Source organism: Dendronephthya gigantea, unplaced genomic scaffold (assembly GCF_004324835.1).
Source record: "Dendronephthya gigantea isolate DGI-Jeju-01 unplaced genomic scaffold, DenGig_1.0 000034F, whole genome shotgun sequence".
NCBI classification, from domain to species: Eukaryota; Metazoa; Cnidaria; class Anthozoa; order Malacalcyonacea; family Nephtheidae; genus Dendronephthya; species Dendronephthya gigantea.
Genome location: NW_021163044.1, coordinates 1,042,745 through 1,067,036, shown reverse-complemented (window position 1 = coordinate 1,067,036; position 24,292 = coordinate 1,042,745). Strand labels below are relative to the sequence as shown.

General features: G+C 36.3%; 3 protein-coding genes across 3 annotated transcripts; all 3 read right to left on the bottom strand.

Annotated features, from left to right (window-relative positions):
- Positions 1-6,501: 6,501 nt before the first annotated feature.
- LOC114525351 lies at positions 6,502-10,773 on the bottom strand. The gene is made up of 11 exons (XM_028546609.1): positions 10,688-10,773; positions 10,349-10,480; positions 9,628-9,793; positions 9,308-9,546; positions 8,841-9,134; positions 8,295-8,579; positions 8,058-8,133; positions 7,673-7,946; positions 7,418-7,580; positions 6,686-7,025; positions 6,502-6,514 (listed from the first exon to the last, which is right to left on the bottom strand). Exons 1-11 carry the CDS (start codon positions 10,752-10,754, stop codon positions 6,502-6,504), a joined length of 2,049 nt encoding a protein of 682 aa, XP_028402410.1. The 5' UTR covers positions 10,755-10,773.
- A 1,018-nt stretch (positions 10,774-11,791) lies between these two features.
- On the bottom strand, positions 11,792-16,358 carry LOC114525314. Its single transcript, XM_028546570.1, has 11 exons — positions 16,198-16,358; positions 15,975-16,034; positions 15,278-15,409; positions 14,840-15,005; positions 14,523-14,758; positions 14,037-14,330; positions 13,486-13,770; positions 13,240-13,315; positions 12,873-13,146; positions 12,607-12,760; positions 11,792-12,214 (listed from the first exon to the last, which is right to left on the bottom strand). The coding sequence occupies exons 2-11, from the start codon at positions 16,018-16,020 to the stop codon at positions 11,859-11,861; spliced, it is 2,019 nt and encodes a 672-aa protein (XP_028402371.1). The 5' UTR covers positions 16,021-16,034; positions 16,198-16,358; the 3' UTR covers positions 11,792-11,858.
- A 105-nt stretch (positions 16,359-16,463) lies between these two features.
- Positions 16,464-24,283, bottom strand: LOC114525349 (glutamyl aminopeptidase-like; the record flags this gene model as incomplete). Its single annotated transcript, XM_028546608.1, has 20 exons — positions 16,464-17,186; positions 17,321-17,405; positions 17,668-17,811; positions 18,001-18,171; positions 18,410-18,514; positions 18,614-18,687; positions 18,999-19,149; positions 19,449-19,504; positions 19,785-19,927; positions 20,134-20,237; positions 20,513-20,694; positions 20,918-20,983; positions 21,175-21,240; positions 21,471-21,605; positions 21,717-21,830; positions 22,332-22,486; positions 22,572-22,692; positions 22,812-23,082; positions 23,483-23,660; positions 24,037-24,283. Coding segments are annotated over 20 exons (2,709 nt in total), but the record flags the coding sequence as incomplete, so codon positions are not given.
- Positions 24,284-24,292: the final 9 nt, after the last annotated feature.

The window sequence follows — 24,292 nt, the reverse complement described above, 5'->3', positions numbered from 1 at the left end:
TAGTGAACTTTTATGATAAAATCTGCTTTCGCTGAATGACCAGGCTGTCATTCTTTAAGGCACATGATCTGTCGTACACTGGCAATCCGCCATGTTGGTGATTAATTGAAGAACGAGTAATATCTTTATCGGCATTCAGTTTTGAAAGAGTTTGTTTTGAAATTGCTTCCGTGTACGTTTAGACCCCATCGCTTTCACCCTAATTCCGTTCCCCGAACGTTTAATTACACAGCAAGATATTATCTAACATCATTCAACACACCAATGAACATAAATGTAACCACAGTACAACACTCACTTAGATGTATCGAGTACATATTACATATATAGTTCATGTTTTTAACAGACGACTGTACGCACAATAATTAGGCTTGTGGTACAAATGAAGACACAAATATCGTTTATTTCTCACAAAACGGAATTACGATGCATACATATACATTATAGTTATCCAGATATCAACTTTACCTTTCTCGATTAAGAAAGCACAAACAAAAACGACGACGTAAACGTATCTTCTCGATATCAAATCCATTTGAAATCGGATGCCTGTAAGTTATACGTCATTCTCTACTCGTGAATAAAGAGAACTTTGGATATATTAATCTCAAAAGCACAATATAAGACGATTTATGCATGGAAAAAGGATATAGGTACTTAATATTCAATGTGGTAAGTTGACTTTCGATTTCCGTGTTATTTGAAGAGAAGGCACGTGCATCCTCTAGATTTGAAAATTGTCCCTACATACAAGACAATGATAGCTACATATATTTAGAAATCAAATTTAATAAAAAATATATATACTTTGAAACCGAAGATCGATTTTTACAGTCGACAAGTATAGTTATTTGCAAAGAACTCTTAGAGCAATATAATTGATCGTACGTATATTTTTCAAGTTGTGATTTAGTTAGTTATATTTTTGCACAAATCAGTAGAATCCGTGGCAGTTACACGTTTACACGATTGTCCCTAAAAATTCCCGACATTTCTCCCGAAAACAATATATGAAACCAAATAATATCGCCTCGGAATGTCTAGCTACAGATAAGGCGGAAATGCGGTCAAAGGAAGTTGAATTTTCAAACGATTTGCATTGTGGGTGTGCGCGACTATGCGACTATGGTCGTTCTGTGTAAAACCGCCGCTAAAACAGGAAAATCTGGTTCGGCAAGTGAAAACATCAGAGTGAGACAAACGTGTGCGCATGTAATATGTATACCAAGGTGCGTCAGTCATAAACGAACAATAGAAATACATTTGTAAATTTTAAATAATACACCCAGTGAAACAAATATTTACCAAAAATATCAAATCCACAAACTTTAAAAACTATAGCTAAGTGCATAATATAAACAACGCTGAAAGCCCTTCAAATGCGAAGCCCAGTTGATATGAAACGAGAATAATATGCTTTGCATGCCATATAAAATGTTCACATATTAACGGTGACAAACAGAAAAGTAAATATGGGGTTTCAAGACGTCGTTTCGACATGTCTTTTGTATAGTGTATAAATATTGAAGGAACAGTTAATGCATTTTTATAAATAGTCATTGGAAACTATATATCACATATTCTAGTTTTTTGTTTATTTTAAACTTTCATACTTGTTGTCTTCTTCCCTGAATGTATTTAGTTCAGTGTACGCACTGTCTGCATTTTCACCTGACACTTCATGGCTGTCGGAATTTCCAAGCAAAGATTGGTAATTATCGTCTCCTGAGTTCATTTCATTTAAATTTAAGCCTTCATAAACTGAATTCCCTTCTGGGTTTAGCTGTGATTCAGGTTTTGACTCCTGCAAAGACTCGGCTAAAATTTTATTTTTCAAGTGACGATAGAAAAACAACCCAGCAACACTCAGGAGAACAACTCCAACGATAATGCCAAGCACAAATGATACGACATCCAAATACCATTCTGTTCCACCATCCATTTTGCTGTAAGCTGCTCAAGAAAAAATACTCATGTAATCAAAAATATACAAAACAAACTAATCAAGACGTGAACTGCTCAAAATGCATGATCGTAATTGTGATAATTTCAGTTACGGTTTAGTTATAGGTTGAAATCAAGAAAAAAGATTGGACTAAAATGATTTTGTAGGCAATGCCATAATGGGAATTATTGATAACATTCGCGCACCTTTGCAAGATTTGTTATAATTTTCATTATCTGTGTTTGTGCTTTTTTCAGTGTTTATCATCGCCGCTGTCGGGGATTTGATCGATGGAGTCGATAATTGTTTTGTAATAAGTACTTTATCTGTTGTAACAACATCCATCCAATCTGAATCGTAGTACAAATCCTAGACAATTAAAAATATGGTTAAAAATAAGGGTCCAACAAAATAAAATAGGTTTTAGAACATATTTCCATGCTAACATGCATGTTATGTAACATGTTATGTGAACATATTTCCATGCTAACATGCGCAATATAAATTGAATATATTATATTATTATTAGAACCTTGACTTTCAATAAATTTTGCTACTTACCGCACTTTTAAACGTCCTTTGAAAAACAGAGTATTCCGTGTCTGGTTCTAATCTGGCATTCTTAAACGAAATATCTCTTCTTGTCCTAGTAGTTTTAGAGTATGATTTATCATCCCCAACAGTAAAAAGACTATTTTTATTGACGAAGGTTTTCCCAAGCTCAGCAGCTATATATGGCTTACTATTGACAGTGTTTTTATCGTATGGTTGAAGATCGTTTCCAGGATGTTTGGTTGGTTTTCTGTTGGTTTTGACTACAACAATTTGGATGTATCTAAAGGAAGGTAAAAAAGAGTTGGTTTCTATTCGCTCCCAGCTCCCCAGTGACATACTACCCCATAAGACAGACTTATATAAAGACATACTTGTCGTCTGTTTGAAGTGTCCCGAGTTGAATTTCAAAGGATGTTGCAGATTTCTTTCCAGTATTTTTAAGTGCGGCTGGCAAAAAAATACTAAATTCATAATATTCATGTAATATGGATTGTAAACTCACGAGTGCGGGTTAAATAAAGCAAATGCGTCAGTGTAAATACGTTAATAAATTTACAATACGCGGTATATAGCCGGATAAATTCAAACCTGAACGGGTGATGGCTATTTTGCGTCGTTTTCTACCAGCAATTTTCCTATCATCGCTGTATCGAGCTACTGATATTTCATATGCTGTTCCCTCCTGCAGTCCGGTCAGTCTTCTGCTCGCTGTACGTTCCTGTTCCTCTTGAGTGGCAGTTTGTATACGAATTTCTCCCACCTTCTTCCAAGATATCACAAATCTTACCCACTTGCCATTATTGTTATCGTTCGACCAGACTATGAGCAGTTCATTTCTACCTTTGACTGTGACGTTCAGCACGGACGGAGCAGCTGGGATGTATGAACGAAAATGTGTTATTCGAACATCCACGTGCATTGAGATAAAAAGCAATTTCAACTAAAGATAACTACAATATATACAAATGTACGTTAACCGCTCATGTTTACGCTTACAGCAATTTTTAATTCAAAGAATCAAACACACTTTTCAATGACCTTATTGTATGAAATTCGGTTCCTGAAAGGTAACTTAGAGAGATTTGGCCCGAAAGACGACGCAACGACGCTTTGCGTCGTAACTCTTGGCTTAAAAAAATACCTGGAATCTTCCATTTACAAGTGTAACGGACCAGTAAGATTGTGCTTTTCTGACAAGGTGTTTGCAAAAAATCATTCTGATTGACAACAAAAGAACAACTCTCTGTTCCATCACACTTGTCTTTCACCACTTTGGTCGCTGTGATCGTCACACAGCTGGTATCTCTGGAGGAAATTGCGAGAGGATATCGTCCTACCATTTTCACACCGTAATTTGCTTGAATAATCTCGATAGTTGAACACGACTCACAATGAAAAGATGCGTTTTCGTTTTCTCTGAACATTCTTTCATACACTGAAACGTAATAGAAGAGCAACGATATAAAAAAGCGCAATGTAATATGAACTAGGAAAACTTGAACACTGATTGAATATAGATTGGCCGCTAACACTATTCAGTAAACATGAAAAATAAAATTAAAAGGCACGAAGATAAACTATCGGAAAGAGGCACACTCCCCGAAATTTAACATACCTGAAACAAAATCTTACCGTAATTAAAGTTACACGAGTTGTTTATATTGCAGACAGAACTTTGAATGGAAACTCTGTCATTTTCACGTGGTTCCTGGATAGATTTGCTTCCAATGCATAAATCATATGGTGCATTATTGTAGAAATATTTCAAATTGCCATTTGTTGTTGATCGGTATGTTACAATTTGGTTGTTGCAATGTTGTTTGTTGCGACTAAGGAACAGATTTGCATTTTTGCCGGGATCATTGACTGCCCTGAAATAACCCAAAAAATCCAACAAATATATAATCATTTGTTTGGATGCATATATGAAATGCAGGGTTCAACTTAAACTTACCCAGGTGGTAAAACACATTTTCCAGAAGCCAGATGAAATGGTGGATGATCGTATGAAACTAGAAAAAATGCATTTCTTGACGTGCAGTCCCGTGACCACACGAGAGTGACGAGGTCGCTCTTCACGTTTATACACAATCCATTAGAATGTCGGATTGGACCATAATCTTAGAAAATAAATTATTTAAATCTGTTTGAATTTTGCTGCCAATTAGACAAAAAAGAAACTAAGTCTCTTAAGACACAACAAGAAAAAAACTTTAAGTAAAATGGTCTTTAGGTCACTAGGTAAAAATTTGGTCTAGACGATTGCAATGGCGGATACATCGTGACAAAAATATTAAACACGATGGTCAGACAATTAATATTCGTGTGAGGGTTTATAAACACAAAATTTTGATGATCGCTGCACTTTTAACATAAATATTTAACGTAAATATTTAACATAAATATCTAAAAACAGGATCCATACCCTTTTCTCGGAAATAACACTTGGGAGTTGTTGAATCGTCATAACAGCAAGTTGTGGGACAAGCGTCAGCCGATGAGACACCATTTCCACATTCAGTCCTCTCACTTCCTGGCGTTAATTCACAAGAAAACACTGCAAATCAAATGAACACAATACGTATGACTCCTAATTAACCCAGAAAGTTTATTACTACAGGCATTTTTGTATACTGACGTGATATGTGTCTGAGTTCAGTGATAACAGAAGCATCATTGTTGGTGAACACTTTTAGTATAATTTCCTGTTCCTACAAACGCATATTTTACATCCGTAAAATTTACAAATACATTCAGGACTTACCTATTCTTGCTAAGAAAATTCCGAAGAAGCCAAAAAGATAAACGTAATACCTTCTTGATACATCCATTCGATCTTTAAACCTCGCCAAGACTAGTAAAGTCTAGTATAACAGAGCAATAATGGATATCTAAGGGCGCTTTCCTTTATACGGAAAAAACGGCCAGACTGGTCCTGTTGCGTTTCCGTACAGACAGATTACTAGTATTTTAGAGTGTTTCAAGAACTCTGCATTCAAGTATATCGTTATTTACATCTGTCTAGCACAGGAAATATATAGTTTTATCGCTATATTCTTAACGAAATACTCTATTTCAATTTAAAATATGACCGGTTTGACCATTTTGGCCGCTTAATGGAAAGCGCACTAAATCAACAGAGCAATATAAAAGAATGTATTAAAAACGAGGTTAAAGACTTTCTGTTTTAATGTTTAGGGTGACTATTTGATTAAATGCTTATAACCAATACTCGCTTACCGTCGTTATATATCTCTAGTTTAATCTTAAGACAGCAAATAATCTATGTTTCTTATAAATGAATTCAACTCGCAATCTCCATGTTTACTTTCAAAGAAAGCTCCACTCTCTGAATTGTAAGGCAATATTTAAACAGTGAATAAATAAACCTGATATGCCTTTCATATGCAAATTTGCCGCACAGCCTCTGTTATTTGACAGAAGTTTCCTACTAGCCCTATTGTGATTCATTTATTATCTTGTACCCTCTGAATTCTAGTCATGCAAGAGACAATAAAACTCTAGTCATGCAGCAGCGTTCTGAGGGACATCAGAAAATATCTACAGGGACCACGGTGCATGTTTATATAAAAACACGCAAGTCGCAACACTTAATATTCATGAAATATTCGCTAAATATTGAGTGGTTGCGGTTTTATACACCCTGTAGTCAAGTCAGTTAAGATTCGCGGCAAATTTCATATGCATGCATATAGCAATCAGTTTTTAACGGCTCTGTAGTTAGAAAGAAATATTTAAAGGCAGATTTTGCCCACATATTTCAAAGCAAAGACCAGAACATTTATTTATTTACCGTTGAGGTTGTACAAACATACCAGGGTCGAGGGGCCGGTTGTATGAAAGCCAGAGTGTGAGTGTGCGATAATATTGTAAAAGTATCCAGAAAAAAGATCGGTCTAACTTGGCCCTTGCGACACTTCGTCTATAAAGTTAACTCATGAAAGACCGAAACGCAAAATGCAATATTGCAGCTAAAACCATCATAACTGATAACTAAAAAAAATGTAATAATAATAGCGTTTTAAGACATCGCAGACATGTCTTTTGTACTGTTGAAAAGCTATTTTTCTACCTATAAACATATGTATATTAAATATTAATTAATAAGTGCTTGCTACAAAATAGGACTTATTCTAGTTCTTTGTTTATTTTAAACTTTCATACTTGTTGTCTTCTTCTCTGATTGTGCTTAGTTCAGAGTACGCACTGTCTGCATTTTCACCTGACACTTCGTGGCTGTCAGAGTGTCCCTGCAAAGATTGGTGGTAATTATCGTCCCCTGAATTCATTTCATTTAAATTCAGGTCTTCATAAACTGGATTTCTTTCTGGCCGTGATTCAGGCTTTGACTCTTGTAGAGATTTGGCTGATATTTTATTCTTTAAACGACGATAAAAAAACAGCCCAGCAATACCCGAAAAAACAACTCCAACGAAAGCGCCCGATACGAATGTTACGATGTATAAATACCATTCTGTTCCACCATCCATTTTGCTGCAAGATGCTAAAGAAAAAAATACTCATGTAATTAAAACGATACAAAACAAACTAATCGGGACGTGAACTGTTCAAAATGATTTTAAAGGCTGCTTTCCACTTACGAGGTACGGAAAAATTTAAATGCTTTTAAATTTTTATTATTTAACATCTAGGTAAACTATAATGCATACTAAAATATGTAGAAAACTAAGTTCCTTCGATTTATTTACTTAGTTTTTTCAAACTGGTGACAGGTATAAGGATTTAGACTTTTACGTACGTACGAAAAACGTGTAAGTGGAAAACAGCCTTAATTGTGATCATTTCAGTTAGGGTTTTGTTAGGTTGCAATCGAGAAAAAAGATTGCACTAAAAAGATTCTGTTGATAATGGAAATTATTGATAACATTCGCGCACCTTTGCAAGATTTGTTATAATTTTCATTATCTGTGTTTGTACTTTTTTCAGTATTTATCATCGCCGCTGTCGGGGATTTGATCGATGGAGTCGAGGATTGTTTTGTAATAAGTTCTTTATCTGTTGTAACAACATCCATCCAATCTGAATCGTAGTACAAATCCTAGACAATTAAAAATATGGTTAAAAATAAGGTTCCCGCAGAAGATGAAATAGGTTTTAGAACCTTAAGTTTTATTACATTTTGCTACTTACCGCACTTTTAAACGTCCTTTGAAAAACAGAGTAACCCGTGTCTGGTTCCAATTTGACGTTTTTAAACGAAATATCTCTTCTTGTCCTTCTAGTTTTAGAGTATGATTTATCATCCCCAACAGTAAAAAGACTATTTTGATTGACGAAGGTTTTCCCAAGCTCAGCAGCTATATATGGCTTACTATTGACAGTGTTTTTATCGTATGGTTGAAGGTCGTTTCCAGGATGTTTGGTTGGTTTTCTGTTAGTTTTGACTACAACAATTTGGATGTATCTAAAGAAAGGTAAAAAAGAGTTGGTTTCTATTCGCCCCAGCTCCCCAGTGACATCCGGCTGACCCCTCTCGTCTCAGCTCCCCATAAGACAGACTTATATAAAGACATACTTGTCGTCTTTTTGAAGTGTCCTGAGTTGAATTTCAAAGGATGTTGCAGATTTCTTTCCAGTATTTTTAAGTGCGGCTGGCAAAAAAATACTAAATTCATAATATTCATGTAATATGGATTGTAAACTCACGACTCGAGTGAGGGTTAAATAAAGCAAGGGTATATAGGGTGTAAAGCAAGTGTAAATATACGTTAATAAATTTACAATACGCGTATATAGCCGGATAAATTCAAACCTGAACGGGTGATGGCTATTTTATGTCTTTTTCTACCAACAGTTTTCCCATCATCGCTGTATCGAGCTACTGTTATTTCATATGCTGTTGCCTCCTGTAGTCCAATCAGTCTTTTGCTTTCTGTACGTTCCTTGTAGTATCCAGTAACAGATCGCACAAAAGTTTCCCCGACTATCTTCCAAGATATCTTAAACCTTATCAACTTGCCATTATTGTTATCGTTCGACCAGACTATGAGCAGAACATTTCTATCTTCGACTGTGACGTTCAGCGCGGACGGAGCAGCTAGGATGTATGAACGAAAACGTGTTATTCGATCGTCCACGTGCATTGAACTAGAGTAATTTCAACTAAAGATCACTACAATATGTAGAAATGTACGTATATACGCTTAGTAGCTTACAGCAAATTTTACAACACACTTTTCAATGACCTTATTATTTCAGAGTATAATATTATGAAATTAGGTTCCTGAAAGGTAACGTAGAGAGATTTACGTGGCCCCAAAAACGACGCTTTGCGTCGGAACTCTTGGCTTAAAAATACCTGGAATCTTCCATTTACAAGTGTAACGGACGAGCAAAATTGTGCTTTTAAGACAAGGTGTTTGCAAAAAATCATTCTGATTGACAACAAAAGAACATCTCTCTCTTCTATCACACTTGTCTTTCACCACTTTGGTCGCCGCGATCGTAACACAGCTGGCATCACTGGAGGAAATTGCGAGAGGATATCGTTCTACGATTTTCACACCGTAATTTGCCTGAATAATCTCGATAGTTGAACACGATGCACAATGAAAAGATGCCCTTTCGTTTTCCCTGAACATTCTTTCATACACTGAAACGTAATACAAGACCAACGATATAAGAGCAATAAAATATGAACTAGGAAAACTTGAACAATGAATAAATATAGATTGGCCGCTAACACTATTCAGTAAACATGAAAAGGTAAACTATCGGAAAGAGGCACGCTCCCCCAACTCCAACTTATCTGAAACAAAATCTTACCGTAACTAAAGTTACACATGTTGTTTGTCTCGCAGACAGATCTTTGGATGAAAATATTCTCGTTTTCATGTGGTTCCTGGATAGACTTGCCTCCAATGCATATTTCATATGGGTTTTTATTGTAGATATATTTCAAATTGCCATTTGTTGTTGATCGAAATGTTACAATCTGGCTGTTGCAATGTTGTTTGCTGCGACTAAGGACCAGATTAGCAAAATATTCGGGATTATCGAATTTCCTGAAATAACCCATAAAATCCAACAAAGATGTTATCATTTGTTTGGATGCATGTGAAATGCAGTGTTAAACATGAACTTACGCAGGTGGTAAAACACATTTTCCAGAAGCCAGATGAAATGGTGGATGATCGTATGAAACTAGAAAGAATGCATTTCTCGACGTACAGTCCCGTGACCACACGAGAGTGTTGAGGTCGCTCTTCACGTTTATACACAGTCCATTAGAATGTCGGATTGAACCATAATCTAGACAAGAAGACATGATAATAATATTCGAATATGATCATATGCAGACATGGTCGTACAGATGCCGGTAAAAAACTCCTAACCTATAGATCAATATTGAGTTATATAAAGGGGAGTGGACTGGTCACTCGAATGGCAGAAATATGTATCTTGGACGAAAATCTAATTTGTGCATTTGTGCAGTTGTTCATCAGACCTCAGGAATGTGGTATCGTTTGAAATCTTATTATAGAAGAAAGTTATTTTACTAACTTCCCTCTGTCCCAGCCATTGAAACTTCACCCCATGCAGATTAACGAATACGAATGCCACATTTAGTTCTAATAGCTGTAGATCTAAGCTAAAGTACAGCCTCTAACATGCGTCATTTTACGTAACAATAGAGCTCAAACCTATGCAAAATATTGTTTACTTTTCCGTTCACTTCTGTTAGTCTAACAAGAAGAACTCCCGTGTACCGTAAAATTGTAATATCAACGTGTTGCGCATAATTTTGTCGCAATTCAAGAACGAATTCACGACGACAATAACATAAATATTTAAGAGGATCCCTACCCTTTTCTCGGAAATAACACTTGGGAGTTGTTGAATCGTCATAACAGCAAGTTGTGGGACAAGTGTCAGCCGATGAGACACTATTTCCACATTCAGTTCTCTCACTTTCTAGCGTTACTTCACAAGAAAACACTGCAAATCAAATGAACACGATACGTATGACTGCTAATTAACCCAGAAAATCTATTGCTAGAGGCATTTTTGTATACTGGTGTGATATGTGTCTGAGTTTAGTCATAACAAAATCATCATTTTTGGTGAATACTTTTCGTATGATTTCCTGTTCGCACAAACGCATATTTAACATCCATAGAATTTACAAATGCATTCAGGACTTACCTATTTCTGCTAAGAAAATTCCGAAGAAGCCAAAAAGATAAACGTAATACCTTCTTGATACATCCATTCGATCTTTAAAGGTGGTGAAGACCTAGTATATAACAGAGCAATAATGGATAACTAAATCAACAGAGCAATATAAAAGACTGTATGAAATATGAAATTATGTTGATCCTTAACAAAGAAACGTGGTTAAAGACTTTCTGTTTTAATGTTTAGGGTGACTATTTGATTAAATGCTTATAACCAATACTCGCTTACCGTCGTTATATATCTCTAGTTTAATCCTAAGACAGCAAATAATCTCTGTTTCTTATAGATGAATTCAGCTCGCAATCTCCATGTTTACTTTCAAAGAAAGCTCCACTCGCTGAATTGTAAAGCAATATTTACAAGCGAATAAATAAACCTGATATGCCTTTCATATCGGCAAATTTGCCGCACAGCCTCTGTTATTTGACAGACGTTTCCTATACTGGCCCTATTGTGATTCATTATCTTGTACCCTCTAGATTCTACTGAGCCATGCGAGAGAAAATAAAACTCCTAGTCATGCAGCAGCGTTCTGAGAGACATCAGAAAATGTCTACAGGGACCAGGGTGCATGCAAAACACGCAACACTTAATATTCATGAATATTCACAAAATATTGAGTGGTTGCGATTTTTTATACACCCTGTAGTCAAGTCAGTTAGGATTCGCGGCAAATTTCATATGCATATATAGTTTTTAACGGCTCTGCATTGTAGTTAGAAAGAAATATTTAGAGTCAGATTTTGCCCACATATTTCAAAGCAAAGGCCAGAACAGTTATTTATTTACCGTTGACGTTGTACAAACATACCAGGGTCCAGGGGCCGGTTGTGTGAAAGCCGGAGTGTGAGTGTGCGATAATGTAGTAAAAATATCCAGAAAAAATTAAAGATCGATCTAACTTGGCCCCCGCAAACACTTCGTCCATATGAACAAAGGCCGAATCGCAAAATACAATATTGCAGCTAAAAATATCTTAACAATAACTAACAAAAATGTAATAATAATAGCGTTTTAAGACATCGCAGACGTGTCTTTTGTACTGTTGAAAAGCTTTTTTTCCAGCTATAAACATATGTATATTAAATATTAATTAATAAATGCTTGCTACAAAATATGACTTATTCTAGTTCTTTGTTTATTTTAAACTTTCATACTTGTTGTCTTCTTCTCTGATTGTATTTAGTTCAGTGTACGCACTGTCTGCATTTTCACCTGACACTTCCTGGCTGTCAGAGTTTCCCTGTAAAGATTGGTAATTATCGTCCCCTGAATTCATTTCATTTAAATTCAGGTCTTCATAAACTGGATTCCTTTCTGACCGTGATTCAGGCTTTGTCTCTTGTAGAGGTTTGGCTGATATTTTATTCTTTAAACGACGATAAAAAAACAGCCCAACAATACCCGAAAAAACAACTCCAACGAAAGCGCCCGATACGAATGTTACGATGTATAAATACCATTCTGTTCCACCATCCATTTTGCTGCAAGATGCTAAAGAAAAAAATACTCATGTAATTAAAACGATACAAAACAAACTAATCGGGACGTGAACTGTTCAAAATGATTTTAAAGGCTGCTTTCCACTTACGAGGTACGGAAAAATTTAAATGCTTTTAAATTTTTATTATTTAACATCTAGGTAAACTATAATGCATACTAAAATATGTAGAAAACTAAGTTCCTTCGATTTATTTACTTAGTTTTTTCAAACTGGTGACAGGTATAAGGATTTAGACTTTTACGTACGTACGAAAAACGTGTAAGTGGAAAACAGCCTTAATTGTGATCATTTCAGTTAGGGTTTTGTTAGGTTGAAATCGAGAAAAAAGATTGGACTAAAAAGATTCTGTTGATAATGGGAATTATTGATAACATTCGCGCACCTTTGCAAGATTTGTTATAATTTTCATTATCTGTGTTTGTACTTTTTTCAGTGTTTATCATCGCCGCTGTGGGGGGTTGAGTCGAGGATCGTTTTGTAATAAGTACTTTATCTGTTGTAACAACATCCATCCAATCTGAATCGTAGTACAAATCCTAGATAAAAATTAAAAATACAAATTAAAAATATGGTTAAGAATAAGGGTCCAACAAATAATAAAATAGGTTTTAGAACCTTGACTTTCATTATATACAATTTGCTACTTACCGCATTTTTAAACGTCCTTTGAAAAACAGAGTAACCTGTGTCTAGTTCTAATCTGGCATTCTTAAACGAAATATCTCTTCTTGTCCTAGCAGCTTTAGAGTATGATTTACCATCACCAACAGTAAAAAGACTATTTTTATTCACGAAGGTTTTCTCAAGCTCAGCAGCTATATATGGCTTAGTATTGACAGTGTTTTTATCGTATGGTTGAAGGTCGTTTCCAGGATGTTTGGTTGGTTTTCTGTTGGTTTTGACTACAACAATTTGGATGTATCTAAAGAAAGGTAAAAAATGTTAATTGTCAGTTTACATTCGTCATTTTTTTCATGTTCAGCTCCACATAAGACAGACTTATATAAAGACATACTTGTCGTCTTTTTGAAGTGTCCCGAATTGAATTTCAAAGGATGTTGTAGATTTCTTTCCAGTATTTTTAAGTGCGGCTGGCAAAAAAATACTAAATTCATATAATATTCATGTATAATTGATATGGATTGTAAACTCACGACTCGAGTGAGGGTTAAATAAAGCAAGCGTATAGCCGGGTGTAAAGCAAGTGTAAATATACGTTAATAAATTTACAATACGCGTATATAGCCGGATAAATTCAAACCTGAACGGGTGATGGCAATTTTGCGTCTTTTTCTACCAACAGTTTTCCCATCATCGCTGTATCGAGCTACTGTTATTTCATATGCTGTTGCCTCCTGTAGTCCGGTCAGCCTTATGCTTGCTGCACGTTCCTTGTCGCTTTGATCAACAGATAGCACTAAAGTTTCTCCAACTTTCTTCCATGATACCTTAAACTTTATCCACTTGCCATTATTGTTATCGTTCGACCAGACTATGAGCAGGACATTTCTACCTTCGACTGTGACGTTTAGCACGGACGGAGCAGCTAGGATGTATGAACGAAAATGTGTTAATTATTCAACCGTCAACATCGAGCTGGAGCAATTTCAACTAAAGATCACTACAACATGTACAAATGTACGTATACGCTTAGTAGCTTACAGCAAATTTTACTTCAAAGAAACAAACACACTTTTCAACGACCTTATTATTATTTCAGAGTATAATATCATAAAATTAGGTTCTGAAAAGGTAACTTAGAGAGTTTTACGTGGCCTCAAAGACGATGCAACTCTTGGCTTAAAAAAATACCTGGAATCTTCCATTTACAAGTGTAACGAACGAGTAAGATTGTGCTTTTCTGACAAGGTGTTTGCAAAAAATCATTCTGTTTGACAACAAAGGAACATCTCTCTCTTCCATCACACTTCCCTTTCACCACTCTGGTCGTTGTGGTTGCAACACAGCTGGCATCACTTGAGGAAATTGCGAGAGGATATCGTTCTACGATTTTCACACCGTAATTTGCCCGAATAATCTCGATAGTTGAACACGACTCACAATGAAAAGATGCGTTTTCGTTTTCCCTGAACATTCTTTCATACACTGAAAATAATATATGACCAGCGATATAAGAAACAAGAGCAATGAAATATGAAAAAACTTGAAAAATGAAAATGGATAGGGATAATAGATAACACTATTCAGTAAACATGAAAAAAAAGACATGAAGGTAAACTATCGGTGAGAGGTACACTCCTCTAACTAAAAGATACTGTACCTAAAACAAAATCTTACCGTAACTAAAGTTACACACGTTGTTTGTCCTGCAGACAGAATTTTGCACGGAGACATTCTCGTTTTCACGAGGTTCCGGGATAGATTTGCTTCCAATGCATATATCATATGGTATTCTTCGGTAGAAATATTTCAAATTGCCATTTGTTGTTGATCGGTATGTTACAATATTAATGTTGCAATATCGTTTGCTGCGACTAAGGACCAGATCAGCATTTCCGGGATCACCGAATTTCCTGGAATGACCCAAAAAATCCAACAAAGATATAATCATTTGTATAAATGCATATGAAATGAAGTGTAAAACTTGAACTTACGTAGATGGTAAAACACATTTTCCAGAAGCCAGATGAAATGGTGGATGATCGTATGAAACTAGAAAGAATGCATTTCTTGACGTGCAGTCCCGTGACCACACAAGAGTGACGAGGTCGCTCTTCACGTTTATACACAATCCATTAGAATGTCGAATTGGACCATAATCTATAAGAAAGTTTTACGTTTACGGGAAACGCCAATTCATGTCATACGTGTCGTAGGATCTTGGGATAAGGTATCGATTATTACATCCATGCTGGCAAAAACACAGTTTCTCCGGTCAAAAATAATTTTGGTAATTGAATACGTTAAATTACGCAGTAATGTATTATGAGGCACAACGGTAGACAAAATATTCTATTTTGCGTTGATTCAAGTATTGTTCACTTAAGATTGCAGAAAATATAAACATGCCAAGCACTAAACAGGATGCATACCACTCTCTCGGAAATAACAGCTCGGAGTTGTTAAACTGTTGTAACAGCAAGTTGTAGGACAACTGTCTGATGATGAGACATCGTTTCCACATTCCGTTTTATTAATTCCTGATGATAATTCACATAACAGCACTACAAAGAAATGATAATATCGATTAGGTCAGGATCTCCTGCATGGTTTGCGGACGGAATCGATAGTTCCGTTAAAACGTCACATGATCTGTCATCGATAGATATAATCTGTCGACAATGATATAATAATAAGACACGAATACCGAATGACATCGTACAAACCTCATGAGATTACAATTTATTTAATAACAATTACATAATTCCTAACAGTTATCAGAGTTATCGGGGTATCAAATTTACCTTTTTCAAAAGAAACAACACCAATGAAAACGAAGAAATAAACGTATTTTAATAATAAATCCATTTGAGAACTTTGCATGCATGTATCTGTCTCAAAATACAATATAAAAGCAGCATACAAGTAGTCGATACTTAATTAAACAGTCATCGCAAAGAGTTGCACACGGAACGAAAAAGTACCAGCCAATAACGTTCCAGCAAAATCTGTATCAATATTTGTGAAAAAAAGCCCTTGATATACATTTACAAAGAAACACTTAAGCGTCAACAAACGAAAAGAGTATTTGTCATCGATAAGAAATTAAATATATACCTTGAAACTTACAATGATTAGTTGCATTGAGCACGACAGACCACGATGCATGCAGCATGTCTCTGGCAGACTCAGGGCCGTAGCTAGAAGCTTAATTGGGGGGGTGTATATTCATATATTCGTCTTATGCCCGACTGATTTCTTTTGTACGCTATTGTTCCTAAGGTATATAAACATGAATATATGAATATACACCCCCCCAATTAAGCGGTCTAGCTACGGCCCTGGGCAGACTGTTATAGCTTCCATTCTTTAAACTCTTTTAGTTAGATCTAAATAAAACCTTAAACCTCGTACAAGGCATTGTAGATAAATGCTGGGGGGTTGAGAAAGGTTTATATCTATACTTTGAATATCTTTATCTATATACTTTGAATCAGTCATGCTATATGGTATATAGCATGCATTTTTGAATGCAATCTATTGGCGAGGGAAACGATTATATGTAAGCTAGGGTTTAAGCACGTGAACTTCAAAAATGATTATATAGGCGTATGACGATCATGATCGAACAATATAATCAACACTTAATACAACTAATATCTATCGATATTTTGTGTTAACCACTTATAAAATATATAACTCTAAAATATCAGTACATATAGACTTAAAATGTCGCCCAATAAGACACATACAGTCGATAATATACATAGAAAGAAAAACGAAAAAGAATTTACAAGTACAAAAAAGAATATGTTTCAACTATCTGGTGTGGTCCGCTATGGTGGATTATATACGGTGTCTTAAAGGTATGCGGGTTTGGCAGTCAGTCAGATAGTTGAGAAGGTTGGAAAACGGAAACAGGAATCATTTCACAAAAAATACTTCCGTAAATATGCTGACGAATCCAAACACTTTGTCGTACAAACGAAGTACAACAGAATTTAGTCAGTCCTACGAAAATGTCTAATGTTCCACCATAAACTGTATGAAAGAGATAATTAAAGAGGCATAAAATCTGAGGGTTGAAAAACTAAAAATGGTGTCTGGCATAAAAAACTAATTGCATCTATAAACTACTACAGTTCTGCATATCACAAAGTGTTCAAGCTGTGAAGAATTCACGTCATTTTAGGATATTTTTTAAACGGTTTCAAGCCAATCTTCAATTGGTTTCTCATATTTTGCTCTCCACTGAATGTTTGAACGAACAGTTTCAAAAAGCTGTTCTCGGGCACGTGTCGCAGAGCCGGAGTCGGGATATTTCTTAAAAAGATTCTCCAGCTGCAAAATAAAGATTGTTTATGGTGTTATATAAAACAAACGGCCAATATATACATGCATGCATGGATAATAGGAGATAAAAGTGGTGTTGGTGGGATTGATGGTAGTAAAAAGAACGGCCTAGCTGGTTTTACCTGCTCTAACTCCCACTGAGTACTGAAACCAGATGCCACACCATTCACGAATCGATTGACAGAGAATCCAAAGCCTTTGCCATATCTTTGTTGAGAGAAAAATACAGCTCAAACTAACGACCCTTCGATCAACCTCTCATAATAAATCTCGTTATGTTTAACAAAGAAAACATTCGTTTATGAAAAACACCCACATTTTACCTCCCTTACACGGGGTTTGTTTGTTGAATTCAGTCCAGCAAGAACCTCTTTCGTAACATATCGTTTTGTCAAAGACATTAGTATAGGTTTTTATAAAGATCTCGGTGTAAAAATCAGAAAATATACAGAGATGAAATTCATCATACTTTTCCAGGATCGTAGGCCACATCTCCTTCAGGAAATTCCAAGCAAAATGGCGACCAATCGGATTGGAGTTCGCAATGTACGATAGAACTGCGCTGGTGTCCTGACTCTTGATTTTTGATTCGTCAAAAGCATATTGTAAATATCTGAAGAAAAATCGAGCTCGATTGTTGGATAGTGGTTTCGAGTTGTGGGGGTTTAATCGTATTTTTGTCTTAATTAAGGAATTGCTTAAAAGGTTTCAATTCAAAGTATACTTGCATGCGCACTATAGGTACTAACAGTCTGGAATTTAGGCTGAAAGAGGTAAGTGGGCTGCTATCTTGCATGCCTACCTATTGAGTATCCAAGGTTCAGGCGTTCCAGCTAAGCCATACATCAGTTTTCTACGTTCAGAAGCCACGTTAGTTTTCTGTAGTCTCTCAAACATAATATCCCACTCTTCCTCACCGCTCTTCGACATACCATAAAAGTAAACGGCTGATTTCAAATCTGGCGGCACCGGGCTAATATAGTATAAATAAAAAATGAAATATTAATGATTTCTTGATAAGAAATATAGGAAAACTATGGAAACATTGTTGTGGACGTTCCATGCAAGGTGGGCAAACAGTAGAAAATATCACACAGTTCAGATAATTCATGGTTCAAACGGCTTGAGGAAAGGCCAGTCAAATGCATCAAAAGAGAATAATATTCCGAACTAGGAATGAGAGCGATCGTAGGTAAACTACTGTGACCTACTATGATTCATTCTTGATCCAGTTGTCAAATAATTCTTTGGTTTTTTCTAAGCACTCTTCATTTTTGGCACCGCAAGCTGCGTAGACTGCATCGACTCGCAAATATCTACGAGGACAAAACAATGTCTTTTCATGCCACGATATAACTTGATTGATGGAGTGGTTGGGAAAAAATTAAGTATTTTTATTAGTGTAATCAAATTACTTTTCCAAATGTGTTCCTGTGTCGCTGAAGCCGAGTCTTGTAAAGCTTGGTTTCAGCAATTTGAAACGGTATTCCTGAAAGAAAGAGGAATGTCAAAACGAAGAGGGGATGGTGGTTCGTGACTACTAAAGTTCGCATGGTTCTCCTTTAGTCGTAATTATTGCGAGCAATTCATTTTCACTAATGAGAAATAATCCGGTTGCAAATTTGTCCTTATTTCTGTATTCAAATCGGTCATTATTGACTGCACACAAATATATAGAAATCGCATCAATGGAAACACTAAATGGAAACCAGGCATTATTAACTAACATAGTTTTTGGTTTAGACAAAAAAATCGCTGTAGTATGGTAGCAATATAAAACTATAAAGTTCATAAACTTACTCGCAATTTTTGGTAGATTTTTCCTGATTTGGGTAAAGTGGCGGTCAGACTTGATAGACTCGAGTACCCTGCATCCCAAGGTATATAATTCGTCTCCTTTACCAAATATCTTGTCAAATTGAGAGCGTATTTGAACTTCAGCATACCAGCGCTACAATGGTTAAGCAAGCGAGAAGGGTGAGTATTTGCACACGACTAAAAAAAACACTCAGTAAATGAAACAATGTTATGCTGCATATTACGAACATAGTTGCTATCAAGAAGTTTCAGCAACGTCAGTATAACGTCTATAATGAGGTGCTTCAACTTAACATGACAGCAGCCACATTCGGGAGCCACATGCAGCTAACCCAAAACATTGTTTTATCAACCAGGAGCAATTTGAGCGTTTTTACCCGTCTATCAACAAAAGCAAATGAAATCGATGAGAAATATATACACATTACTTACTCTGCCAAAGCGAACGCATCGCGAATTAAACCGGCTCTGTCGCCAAGTGAAAATACCTAGGAAAACGAAACTCTCATTTAACTCTAATTACTTTATAAAATATGCAGTGTTTTATTGGCGAATCCGCCATTGTGGAAAGCGATAATAAAACATGTGCATGCGATTACACTGAATACTCGAAATAAATTCCATATTTCTGCGCATCCATTTATTATTCTTTATATAAACCCCTGTGACATCTTATTCCTAAAACCACACTTAAATTTAGCCCAAATAATTGTGTCCTATATTTATCAAGTACGATGTGAAATTTGGTTTTTAGGTTTTACAACATACCAAATGATTGTACAGTAACTGTTCAGCGAGTAGGTCCCAGTTCTTTTCGGGGTAGTTGACGCGGTAGTAACCAGTCTGACCGATATTTCCTTTCACCCATTGCGTGTTTGGGTCCCAAGTTTTGTTAGATACGGTGACATTATCTACACGAAGTTGTTATATGATGAATGATATTGAACAAATGGAGTGTTTCTTTGTAAAATAGTCACACGAGGTTCCATTCATTTTGAGCAATCGACATTATTTCACTTGATAAATATTCCTTGACAACCAACGTATGTGGTAGGACTGGGTTTAGGATCATTTTTTTGATAAGCAACCGCCTTTGAGTACCATTTTAGGACATTACCTTTTTCTGGAGTCATCCAAACAAGCTCTAGTCCTGTGGTATTAACGAAGGTGTCGCTATCCTCTCCTCTTACTGCGATTGTGAACGGAATATGCCATTTATATCTAAAACATTGAAAATATCAATTCCGAAAAATGAGAACTTTAAGCAAGATTCTAAATGCAAGATGTTGCAGAGGCCTGAATCGATTAGTTGCTTCCCATGATGGTGGTATTAATGCTGTTGAGCTAGGTCGGGTTTAGAGTGTGGATAGTGGAAGATTCAGGGTGGGGTTAACGTTGCTGGTCCAGCTATACACTCCTTACAGCTCTACATGTAAACTTGCCAATGTTACCCTTGTACAAGAGTACTAAGAGTGATCTATTATGCTGTAACTTACCCATAATCGGAGGTGAATTTCGTATTACTTTGATTGGCATTGGGATCAGCTAAGAAACGTTGTTGCTTCAATACGATTTCTCCTCCCTCCTCAGTCACGTTAACTACAGGAAATCCCATTTGCAAAGTCCAAGTATCCATGACCATAGACACATTAATTTTCGAACCATCCTGTTTACTTGCCTGAAATACAGTACACAGAGAGAAACAGCATATCTTAAGCAATTTCAAAAACATTGAATAATTCATGAGGAAATGGTTAACCACGTTCCTTTATCTGGCTTACACGATATTACTGAGGTTCAAGCTTTTTTGGCTTTTGCTATCGTTTGTACGTAAAACAGGATAGACACGATATTCAGTCCGGCTGTGATGAGTCAAGCTTTTCAAATCAAGTTCATTTTACCTCCGAGAGAGATTGCCATAAGTCCTTTGTCTCTGCGTTGGAATATTTATATTTGTTGAGATAACTCTGGGGAAAAGAAAAGATTGATACTTCATACTTGTTCAAAAAAAACAAAAAGTATTTCAAATTAGAGATACAAGAGATTAAAAGGCAATGAAAATAGAGGCATTTATAGCTCAGACGAACGGAATTGTTTTTGAATGAAACATGCATCAATTATATTTATAATGTGGCAATAAAAAATATTAAATTCTTACTATCAGTCCCTTTCTGAAGGTGGCTTCCGTCAAGAAATATTGCAGCATTCTAATGATCGTAGAACCCTGTGTCAAAAATAATCAACTAAATATTGGTGGGGTAACAACCATAGTCAGCAGAAAAAATCAACTAAAGAACTACCTTGCCAACAATAAAAAGAGATACATGCAAAGTTATAACATTTGGATTAACTATATGCTGGGAACTCAAAATCGTGGTATGCGAAATCCATCAATAATCGTGAGAAATTTTTGCTTAAAACACTCATTCAGACGATTTTTTGCAAACAGCTCACCTTGTTGTAAGAAATACTGTCAAATATTTCATTAATCTCGTCCGGATGATTAACTTCCAGTAATATTGGATGTGAAGTTACTAATGCGTCCAACGTAAAAGCATTGTTCATGTCGTAATTAACGAACATATCTTGCTGAAAAACGATGGACAAAACACAATTAGTTTGACGTATTTTATGAGAGGATCCCGGCTGACACTACACTTGGCCAAGCACCATCTCCTTCATGCAAAACATTCAACTAACCATGTGCCAATCAGGATATATTGCATCCATCCCAATGTACTCTACAAAGCTCGCAAATCCTTCGTTCAACCACAAATCATTCCACCAAGCCGTAGTGACCAAGTTACCAAACCACTAAATTGAAAGAATAAAGATATAACCATCGTGTCAACCATCATCTCTGATCATATATATAACCTAGAAACTTTAGTCTAGATGAACAGTTGCGCAAAGACTGCCGCTATTTAAGGAAAAGTATCCATTGGACAGGTTTATTTTGCTTGTGAATTTTCAACCAGAACTAATTCAGAAATCTTGCGATCCTAAGGTCAGTGCCGTAGCCAGAACGATAATTGGGGGGGCCCATATTCATATATTCGTGGTACGCAGGTTTAATTTCTTTTCAAATCAATTGTTTTTACAGTCCGTTAACATGAATATATGAATATGGCCCCCCCCCAATTATCGATGCTTGCTACGCCAATGCCTAAGGTTAAATTTTCTCGAGGGAAAACTAGCGTTAACGAAAGCATTTTATAGGTGAAAATCCGTGAACTGCTGTTTCAAGGCTCATACAGTTTTCATAGTCACAGAAACGGGATGGAATCAATCTTATAAGCAATCTAAGGAACAAACCATATGCGCAAGCTCGTGTGCAATAACTTGAACAATTCTCTCCCTGTTGCTCTCCGATGACTGGCCTTTCTTGAACAGCATTGCTGTCTCACGATAAATGATGAGTCCCCAGTTCTCCATAGCACCAGCAGCGAAATCAGGTATTGCGATCATGTCTGAAACATTGTCAAACACATGTCTATAAATACGACGGATTCCAACAAAGTTCAACGACAAACTGAATATAATGCAACAGCAAACCTGCTTTTGGTAATGGATACGAGATGTTGTAATATCCTTCAAAATGCTCCAGTATTCTTCCACCGACGCTTTTGGCATATTCAGCTTGATCCAGTTGTTCTTTTGTTGCGTAATACTTCATCTGATGAGAAGAAGAAGTATGAATTCTATATAATGGTTATTCGATGACTTCAGCCAGAAACTTGGATGCTGAAATTATACTACATCACCGAGACGCTTATCAATTCATGAAATACTTACTGATGTGTCGCCAGATGACGAGGACAAGTAACCAAAATCACATACGATAAACGCCAAGAGATATGTTGGCATTATAACGGTTTTCTCATAGAAATCTGCAACCATATCGTTGGATCGACTCTCGTTTCTTATCTGAGGCATATTTGATATAGAAATCATATCTTTAGGACGAACTATTGTCACATTGAATGTTGCTTTGAATGCTGGTTCATCGAAACATGGAAAGACTTTTCTTGCGTCCGTTGGTTGAAGCTGCGTCGATGCTATAGTTCTGATATAAAATGAAATACAAGAGTAAAACACAAAACACAAAAGCTGCAGAACTGCAGAGCTTTGATAGTTAATGACTTAATGAAATCGTAATTTGTATTAGTGATTTTGGCTAAGACAGAACCGAGAGTACAGGAAACAGCATCGATGTAACAACATGCATTACTAACATGGAAAAAAAGAAAAATAGTGACTACAGAAGTTTAGACTTGACCTCCACACTACCGCTACCTCTGCATGCCTCACGCTAGTCTATTGAGCTCCGGATTGGTTAATCTGATAGACCTATCGCATTGGATTGGTTCATGTTCGCCCAATGGTTGTGTAGTGTTAGTAAAAGTCAAATTTGAATCTCGCTATTCTCTACCTCGGTGACGAAATATGAACAATTAAAATCTCACATTGTTTTATTTCCTCTCTTGTAAGTGCTTCTGTATAACCCTTTCAAATCGTCCTCCAGTTTACCAACGAAATCCATTTCAATCGTATAATTACCCGAAGTCAAGTTTTCTTTCGCTGCCATTACGTAAAACTCGTTCTTCTTGTACCAGAAATGTCTTTTCAGACCGATCTCCACGTCTGAGAAAAACAATAGGAACAGCAAGGATTAAAAAAACAACCAATCGTGCTATAGAGTTGCAGACAAATGCTATTATGAAAGTCCGACTCTTAATTTACAGTTTCTGATCTACAAGGGTCTTCATTCAAATCTCAAAAGATTTCTGGCGGATAACCCCATGCATGTCTCCCGGAGGTCCACCTCTTTATATTTAGCCATAGGCTACCCCCTATGTCTGAATGTCCTAGCTCACACCTAGGAAATGTTGCTTGAGCTGTTCAGCACGTCTTAGTTTCCTCGATCACTTCTAGTATGGATAATCTAGAGCTTTACTTTCACAAGTAAGAAATCACTATACTCCGATAACAGAAACTTTGAGAGGGTGACCTGTCTTACCACTTTTCTTTAGCACTGGATTGGAGATGTTCAGCTTGTTTGTGTGTAAGTACATATACGGTGTCTCTTCAGATAAAGTAAGAAAAACTTTCACGTTGCCACTGAATATTAGTTTCTCAAGGTTAACCACGAGTTCGAGATCGTAGTGTATGGGTTTGAAATAGGTGGGGATTCGAACATTCTGCCAGGGGCCGGGGCCATAATCTGGTTCACTTGGGGTCGGTGTGGTAGGGGTCGGTGTGTAGAGGAGGTGGCG